Source organism: Theobroma cacao, chromosome 9 (assembly GCF_000208745.1).
Source record: "Theobroma cacao cultivar B97-61/B2 chromosome 9, Criollo_cocoa_genome_V2, whole genome shotgun sequence".
NCBI lineage: Eukaryota > Viridiplantae > Streptophyta > Magnoliopsida > Malvales > Malvaceae > Theobroma > Theobroma cacao.
In genome coordinates this window covers 3,609,156-3,618,911 of record NC_030858.1, presented here as the reverse complement: position 1 = coordinate 3,618,911, position 9,756 = coordinate 3,609,156, and the positions used below count along the sequence as shown (strand labels likewise).

The following is a 9,756-nucleotide window of genomic DNA, read 5'->3' as shown; positions in this document are numbered from 1 at the left end:
AATATATAAGTATATCATATATATAAATAAAGAATATTTTATCTTTTATTTTCTATTCATTTCTTATTTCAAAGTTATTGTTACCAATCAAACACTGTAATAAATCATAATAATTATTCATACTCTATTCTATTCATTATACGAAACTACGTAATACTTATTCTATTCTATTCTATTCTCACGTAATAGCTATTTTATTCCGTGAACCAAATGTGCTATTCAAGTAAAACTAAGGGATTGGGGTAGTGGTCCCCCATGATATTGAACCGTTTAAGGAGAAGTCCTACTTTTTAAATCAAACTCCATTTACAAAGCATGATCATGCATGATGTACATATTTTTGGATTTATTGAAATGTGAAGGTGCAAATAGTGAAAAGTTTGACTTAGAAATGACCACAATAGTTATAAATTTACTTTCATTTTTCAATATATAGTAATATGTGTAGGAAGAACAAGAGTAGTTTCCTGCTTTTTGTCTCCATTCGATCCCACTACATTCGCATGCCACCACTAAATTACTAATGCTGACGGCGACAATCATGCCATTGCTAATTTCTTATTACAAATTATATAAACTAGACATAGATAAAATTTCCTCAGTTTTAATATAGGGCATAGTAAATAACTTTTTTTTTTGTGATATCATATTCCATTTCATCATGGCATCATGCCATTTAAGATTAGAGAATTAAATAATTCGTATTGGAGAATGCAATAAAGTGTAGGGATATTACAAAATGTTATCAGAACAGATTGAAAAAAATCAATTAATTAAACAAAGCAAACAGAAGAAAAATGCATACTTTTTTATTGTTTTAAGGTCAAAGCTTATGGGTTTTTGCGTGCTGTTGACGCATGAAAGATGGGTTCATCATACAAACAAACGAGCTTTCTGTTCAAGTGAAATTTCTGTCTATGCCTCATGAAAGAAATGTTAGGTCATTGAGTTCCATTCATTAATTACATAATAACCTCGGCATCATATAAAAAGATCACCATGACTGATCAGCTAGAGGAGGAAAGGAGGAAGAAGAAGAAGATTAAAAAAAAAAAAATCAGTGGGTGGCTGTTTTGATGGTTTGTGGGTCAGAGATCTCAAATGATGGCTTTTGTTAAATTTTGGTTAATGACTTTTCTTACACTCCAAGCGTCACCGATATCTCTCCCATTGATTGTACATTTCCTGCTTTTGTTGTTGGGAGTTAGATCGCTGAACTTACTATTGTTGGGTTGTTGTTGTCTTTAAATTGTGGTTCGAGGGAGTAGGGTTTAAATCTAAGGTGGGGTGCCAGCTTTCTTTTCAGAAAAGATTATCAGCTCAACTTGCATAAATCAAATTTCAATGTGTTTTACATGCAGGTTTTTCCCTTTTTTTTTTTTGGATTTTTGATGAAATTTGGAGATTTGAAATCAAATTATTACATATTAAAATTGAATTTTTTTTGAGGCGGATTTAATCTTGTAGGTGTGGGTCTAATCTTTTGTGCTGGCTTGCATGCATGGTTACACACCCATGGGTTCGGTGGGGCTAAACCCTCTGACTTGAAGGCGAAAATTTGGGACCTCTCTCATCAAACGTCATATTTTTTTCTTGTTATCGTTACATCTGAGACTATGCTTTCTGGCTCTCTCTTCAGTTGTTTGTTTTCTTCTTGATAGCCTGGAATATATTGAGCCTTTTGCACATATCTCCTTCAAAGACTCTTTTGATTTTTGGTAAAAAACAACAACATTTGTTCCAAACATTGCAGGCAGGGGAGACCAAAAGATTAATAAAGGGACGCCCTTATCACATATATCATGGATCTTCCCTAATGTGAGACAGTATGACCCTTAACCGTGCCATACCAAGCATCGAAGTGTCAGTCTCATAGGCATATGAGCAATCTAAAAGGAGACAAGAAGGGATAATACGCCAATCTGATTTTAATGAAATCTCCCATCCAAAAACCCAAAAAAAAAAAAAAAAAAAAATCATATAAATGAAGATTTGATTTCCCTTTAATTCTATGCCGTTCAAGAATAGAAATTTGACGCTCTGACACTTTGCTAAGTTATTCAATAATCAGCTGGGCTGTCAACTAAAAAATTCTTCATTGATATTCCACATTGATTTTGATTGATATAATCGGTAAAGTCTCTTTGTCTATATCTCATTATGATTAGGTAATTCTTATCTCAAAACAATTTTCATTTTTCTATTGATGAACCTTCTCCCATTCAAATATAAGCCGTTGCTTTTACATAAGTCGCATGTGCCCTTTGGTGATAAGACACGAGGGTCTCAACTCTGAACTCTCACCGTCCCCCCCCTAGCACGTTGTTTTATGGTAGATATTTAACCTTCCCCTCTCTCTCTGTTGCCACATTGAACGGTTCAGATGTGAGTTTTGGATTAAGATTTGACATTTATTGAAAGCAAATTGTTCCTCAGCCTTTTTTCAGATGGGGTCAACTAGATTTAATTCGAAAGAGACTGTTCATTCTCTATCAAGCAGTTGAGTGCTCATTCTCTATCAAGCAGCTTGATTAGTATATTTCGTTAACTATAGTAATAATTGGACCCCACGATGAATTAGTCCATAATTTTGGCTACGTGGGCTGGCTTTGATAATGAAAAAGCCCAAAGTAACTTGACTCTAGGGAAAGCTTTGCCACGTGGCACTCATGCCGTTCTCTCAAGTTCTAGTTCCGGATCATATTCCATTTCTTATTGGGGCAAGGCTTTAAAGAATATCCTATTTCTTTGGGTGAAAGTTTAGAATTTCCTACATTTTTTTCCACGTGTTGTGTTTATCGATGTTCATGATTGAAGAGGTTCCAAGCCGAAACAATATGTTGGTTACTAGTTTACTAGTTCAATGGAATGTATCTTTGAGCTTTTAATACGAGAACTATAAGCGAGAGATAGGATTGAGCTCTTTTACCAAAACTTGTGAATTATAGCATGAGGTGAAACAAAAGGGGAACCAAAAGTTTCGGGGAAAGAATAAAGGGAGATTCCCACCATTAATTTGTGCGACGAAGGGGAAAAGAAAAATTTAGTTGTCCCTTCACTCGTTTGCCAATCGCCACGCAAATAACGTATAAGAAGAAAGAATTGACCATGGGATGCGTCTTTGTTTTGTTTTTCCTTTCGATTCTACCATATTTGGAAGAGGACATGTTTCAAAAATATAGAAAATCCCCAATCCACACGTTTGTATACTCAACAAGTTTCTTCCTTCTAAACCACAAAAAACCATACAAACAAAAATACTTTTTACTTTTTTTTTTCTTTTCTTCTTCCGTGAATCTCTCTTTCCTTGCATTGCACCTATGTTTTTTAGCTAAAGCATATTCTGTCTGGTAATAAAACGCACAAAGAACCCTTTATTCTCACAGTATCTCCAAACGTATGGGCCTCTCTTGTTTACATTTCTGTAAAAATTGTCAATCATTCACCACCTCAATTGCTTTACACGTAAAGAACTTCAAACTCGAGACTTCCACGTGAAATTTGGGCCTTAAATTTGACTCTGAAAGTGATTAAGGATCAATCCCATAGACTTTTGAGACTTGAGGCCATAAATTGAAATTTGGGCCTCTGCGTTATTCTGGTGGGCTCAAAGGCGTCCAACTTTTGTGAATGGTTCTGTTTGAAAGAAGGGAGCATGTGAAAAAGGGGGCTCCACCTGCGGTCCCAAAGGAAACGGACCCCACCAGTTCAAATTTATACTTGCCCCTATCAGGTGCGCGCACAGAACGGAAAAAAATATTAAAAAAAATTAATAATGCTAAAAAAAGAAACAGAAGTATCCGTTACGTTCTCTTCCTTCTTCCTCCTCCTCTCTTCTTCATCTTTTTCCCTCGAAACAAACAAATGCAAAATTATTATTCCTCCCCAAAAACTCAGGTTTACTGGAGAAACCCTAATGAACTTTGATTTGGACTGTTGTTACGACGTCGTATTTCTCCGCATTTGTTGAATCTTTATTTTCCCCTGCGGCCTTCAAGAACTGAAGTTTTGAAAAGAATTGGACTTTCGCTGTAAGTTACTCACTATTCTTTCCATTCTTTTGCTGTTATTTTTTTTATTTCTTGCAAAATTTTCAGGTGAATTTTTGTTGGGTGGTTTTAAAAAAGTTAGCTTTAAAGTGAAAATGGCAATCAAGGAAAGAAAATAAAATCATGTAAAAAAGAAATAATTTTTTCCCAATTGATGCAAGTTTGATTTCACTGTTATTTAATGCTGATCTATTTTTTTCTTGGTAAAACTTAGATAGATTCTTGAAGTTCTTTAAGCTGATTCTATTTAATTTTAAAGCAGGAAATTGAACTGAGTTTATCAAAAAGATGGTTGGGACACCAGCCACGCCATTGTGTAAGATACCAAGGACACCGGCGGCGACCCCGGGAGGTCTCAAGACTCGGGAGGAGAAGATTCTGGTGACTGTTCGGATGCGGCCGCTAAGCCGGAGAGAACAAACAATGTATGATCTTATTGCTTGGAATTGTGTCGATGACCATAGCATCCATTTCAAGCATCCAAATCATGAACGCCCCGCCACGCACTACAGTTTTGGTATCTCTCACATTACTGTAAATTTGTTGTGATCTTCAATGATCTATGGTTCACTAGCTTTGGGGTTAATGAATGTTATATTTTACTAATGTTAGTTGATGGCTAATGAGGAATTAAAGAAATGATTATTAAATTTCTTTTATTAGTGTTCTTACTAATTTTGACTAAAATGACTAATATATGGCAGATAGAGTTTTTGATCCATCATGCTCTACTAGAAAGGCTTATGAAGAAGGGGCCAAGGATGTTGCCTTATCTGCTCTCACAGGAATTAATGGTTAGATTTCTTTTTGTATTCCTTTTTTATTTTCTTTTCCCATTGGAGTAAAATTTAAAAACGGTGTGAACAATTTCTTCCTTGCACAGCAACAATTTTTGCATACGGGCAGACAAGTAGTGGGAAGACATTTACCATGAGAGGAATCACTGAAAATGCTGTTAAGGACATCTTTGAACACATAAAAAATGTAAGTTACTATTTGATAAATAAATTGTTGTGTTGGGATTTGCTCCTGTCATCATGCTTATGTATTTCAATCTCTCAGACACAGGAGAGAGACTTTGTCTTAAAATTTTCTGCACTGGAGATATACAACGAGACTGTTGTAGACCTTTTGAATCGTGATTCTGGTTGCTTGAGACTTTTGGACGATCCTGAGGTATACAATGGAGCTTCTTTTCGCTTCTTTATTTTGACAATAAAGACTTTTGAAATTTTAACAGTTTCCATTTTGAAATTTTGTTTTGTAAAATACAGAAAGGTACCATCGTTGAAAAACTTGTTGAAGAAGTCGTCAAGGACAGCCAACATTTGAAGCACTTAATTGGCATTTGTGAAGGTAAATTTATAATTATGAGATGCAATTATTTCCCTGGTTAGTCTTATTAGTTTAGCTCATATATCTTCCTACATCAATATTTTGGGCTCACTCATAATTTATCTTTAAATAACTTAGCACTTGTATAATCAATAACATTTTGTACTTAACAAACTCTGCAGCACAAAGGCAGGTGGGAGAAACGGCTTTGAACGATAAAAGCTCAAGGTCACATCAGATTATCAGGCTGGTAAGACAGAACTGTTTCTTTTTTCTCAATTCATTTCAAATTCTATTAGTGGCTGCATTCTGTTTGAGTTAAGTAGGTAACCTTCCCTGTGCATTGCAATAGTTTTTTTCTTTTTCCTTTGTTTGCATTGGTAAAGAATGTATATAGAGCACTAGTAACTAATCTGTTTATTCCAATGCTTGGTCCATCTGTTTTCTTTCTTTTCCAAGTTTTACGTTTTATATGCGCCTGAGGGTTGCACAAAGAAGGCTATCTTTTTCTGCATTCATTTTGTTCACTCTACCTCCCTATTGACAAAAGTATTCGTGAATTCTCATTTATTCGTATTAGCTTGCTGACACAAGTAGCAAGCAACTTGATTCATAATTGATTAAGACTTCTCATAAACTATCTAGAAGTGCTAGAGATACAAAGTTGTTCTTTTAGATTTGTCTTTTAATCAACTAATGAGCTCTCTCTCTGATACCTACACACTTGCACATTTGTCTGTGGTTTGTTTTGAATCACAACTATGAGCCACTGTTTTGTTGGTTTTATTTGTGCACAAGTACTATATTCCCAGTTCATATTCCATGAGTAAGGCGAAAACCTTACACTGCTTGGATCATTGTTTGCAGACCATTGAGAGTAGCCTTCGGGAAAATTCAGAATGTGTGAAGTCTTTCTTAGCAAGTTTGGTATGTTCAATAATTTTTTGCGTTGTTTTACATCCTTGATCGTAAACTATGTATGGTTAGTTTGACCAAGACACCATATTGCAGAATCTTGTGGACCTCGCAGGAAGTGAACGTGTCTCTCAAACAAATGCTGATGGTGCAAGATTGAAAGAAGGTAGCCATATTAACCGCAGCTTGTTGACACTCACAACAGTGATTAGAAAGCTCAGGTGAGCTAAATTCATCTTGGGCTTCTGCATGCAGTTGTAGAATCAAGAAATTATTTCAAGAAAAAAATTTACTTTTATGTCATGTTTGTATGCCAATGAATAACTCTTCACATCAACAAGAAGTAATGTTAGAAACCTTAAATGTATAATTTTTTGTGGGAAATTGGAGTTCATGAGAATCTTGGTTTACTTCGTGTTTTTTTGTGTGCAGTGGTGGAAAGAGAAGTGGTCACATACCGTATAGAGATTCGAAACTTACACGAATACTGCAGAACTCACTTGGGGGAAATGCTCGAACAGCAATTTTATGTACCATCAGTCCAGCTTTAAGTCATGTAGAGCAAACTAGGAATACTCTCTCTTTTGCAACTAGCGCAAAGGAAGTTACCAACAATGCCCAAGTAAACATGGTAAGATAAATAGATAACTAACACAATTAGTATATTCCAATTTCTCTATGTTGTAAAAATGGACTGTTGAAGTTAATTTTATGGTGGAACCTCCTCCACATGTGGGTTTCAACTCCTAGAGCAAAGAGTGGCAGATAGCCCGTATTTGTTCAAGGGGGATTATCTGGTTACCAAAGGAACTGGATTAGGTTTTGTGACTTCTGAAAGTATTCTCTAGAGTTGCATGTTCAAAGCATGCTCATACATACATCAGATATATGTTTGTCTGATGTGCCAAATAATTATACAATTTTAATGTTGTCACTAAGTATTATGCTGTTCGCACAGCAGATTCTGCTCTTCATTCTAATTACTCAGATATAAGTCTTACAAACTTCTTTATTATTTTTGTGAGCTTTCTTTACAGGTTATTGCAGACAAAAGGTTAGTAAAGCATTTACAGAAGGAAGTAGCAAGGCTTGAAGCAGAGCTACGAAGTCCAGAGCCTTCTTCTGCTTCATGCTTAAAATCTTTATTGATGGAAAAGGAATTGAAAATCCAGGAGGTATACATGTTTCATAGAGAAAGCAGAAAAACAACTCTTCTTTATAGGAGTTGTTTTCTAACAGGGATTATGTTTTTCTTTCTAGATGGTGAGGGAAATGGAAGAGTTAAAGCGCCAGAGAGACACTGCACAATCCCAATTAGAACAAGAAAGAAAAGCACGCAAGGTACAAAAGGTAAACATATTAGCTAACTATGGTATCTATTTTCAGTTCTGTCATTTTCTAACTCTCATCTTATTATGTTTTCAGGGATTGAACCAAGGTGGTCCTTCTGGCCAAGTAGTCAGATGTCTCTCGTTTTCTGTTGACAATGAGCCAGTTCCAGGTGCTCCAGATGCTCGGCCTAGGAAAACAATTGGAAGACATTCAACACTAAGGCAGTCAGCCACCTCGACAGATCCATCCATGCTTGTTCATGAAATTCGAAAACTTGAGCAGCGACAGAGGCAGCTTGGCGAGGAAGCAAATCGGGCACTTGAAGTACTACATAAGGAAGTTGCCTCTCACAAATTTGGGAATCAAGAAACTGCTGAAACAATAGCAAAGATGCTCTCCGAAATTAAGGACATGCAAGCAGCTAGCTCCATTCCTGAAGATATTGTGATTGGGGATGGGACCAACTTGAAAGAAGAGATCACTCGGTTGAACTCTCAAGGCAGCACTATTGCATCGCTAGAGAAGAAGCTTGAGAATGTTCAGAAATCTATAGACATGTTGGTTTCAAATCTTTCAAATGGTGAAGAGACGCCAGAGTTCAAGACCCAATTGAAGAAGAAGAAAATTCTTCCTTTCACGTTGAACAATAGTGCAAACATGCAAAACATAATACGGGCTCCATGCTCGCCATTATCTTCTTCCCGAAAGACAATGGAATATGAGATTGAGAACAAGGCCCCTGAGGATAATGAAATGGTCTCTCGCAGCCATAGATCGCCTGGCAGATTTAAAACTACTCCTCCAAAGGCTGATGATAAACACGCCTCATCAAGAGAGGGAACTCCCTCTACAAGGCAAACCAACTCAGTTGATGTGAAGAAAATGCAGAGGATGTTCAAGAATGCAGCTGAGGAGAACATACGCAGCATTAGAGCTTATGTCACTGAGTTGAAAGAACGGGTGGCAAAGCTACAATATCAAAAGCAGCTTCTGGTTTGCCAGGTGAAAACTGTCTGGCATCTTTAGTTTTTTTTTTTTTTTGTACTTATGTTGAGTACTAGCAAATGTCTTGAAATTGATATTTTTGGTTGAAAATCTTCCCTTATTCCACCTTTGCTTAGGTGTTGGAACTGGAAGAATCAAATGAAGCTGGAACTGATGAGACAGACCGTATTCTTCAATCTCCCTTGCCATGGCATCTAGTGTTTGAGGATCAGAGGAAGCAGATTGTCATGTTATGGCACTTGTGCCATGTTTCAATTATACATCGTACGCAGTTTTATTTGTTGTTCAGAGGAGACCCAGCTGATCAGATATATATGGAGGTTGAGCTTCGAAGGTTAACATGGTTGGAGCAGCACTTTGCAGAGCTTGGCAATGCAAGCCCAGCACTTTTAGGCGATGAACCTGCAGGTTCAGTCGCATCAAGGTTAGTCATGTTCTTATAAAGGTTTATCCATGATTTTCTATTTTCTATGTTTTTTTTTTGTGGGATTTCTCTTCATCTGAAAGATCATGTTGTTTCTTGGTGTTGAATGCAGTATCAGGGCACTTAAGCAAGAAAGAGAGTATCTAGCTAAGAGGGTGAGCTCCAAACTGTCAGCAGAGGAAAGAGAGATACTCTACATGAAATGGGAAGTTCCACCAGTAGGAAAGCAGAGGAGGTTGCAGCTGGTTAACAAGTTATGGACAGACCCTTTGAACATGCAACACGTGCAGGAGAGTGCAGAAATCGTCGCCAAACTTGTAGGCTTTTGCGAGTCTGGTGAACATATCAGCAAGGAGATGTTCGAGCTCAATTTTGTTAACCCTTGTGATAAGAAGTCATGGATGGGGTGGAATTTGATTTCAAATCTCTTGCATTTGTAAACAACAATCATGTTTACTCCTATTCATTCTTTGTTATATTTTGATAAAATAGGATTATTTTGTCAAACTAGCTGACATAGAACCTCTGCTGACATCTCCCCTTTGTAAATTTACCTTGGAAATCGAAAAATTGTGGTAGAAAATGGTTAGAATTTTCTTGTAAAAATTTTCCATCCTAGGGTTGATGTATGTTCCTAAATTATCCACAAATCTTTTTACTTATTGAATTGGAATTCTCTCAACCATTGCAACACAC

The 9,756-nt window shown here is 36.5% G+C and overlaps 1 protein-coding gene across 1 annotated transcript; it reads left to right on the top strand.

The window, feature by feature from the left end:
- LOC18588219 (kinesin-like protein KIN-7B) lies at nt 4,321-9,500 on the top strand. Its single transcript, XM_018126467.1, has 14 exons — nt 4,321-4,566; nt 4,754-4,843; nt 4,933-5,033; nt 5,112-5,225; nt 5,324-5,405; nt 5,567-5,634; nt 6,252-6,311; nt 6,396-6,520; nt 6,732-6,930; nt 7,337-7,474; nt 7,560-7,649; nt 7,725-8,633; nt 8,753-9,060; nt 9,173-9,500. The coding sequence occupies exons 1-14, from the start codon at nt 4,338-4,340 to the stop codon at nt 9,498-9,500; spliced, it is 2,841 nt and encodes a 946-aa protein (XP_017981956.1). The 5' UTR covers nt 4,321-4,337.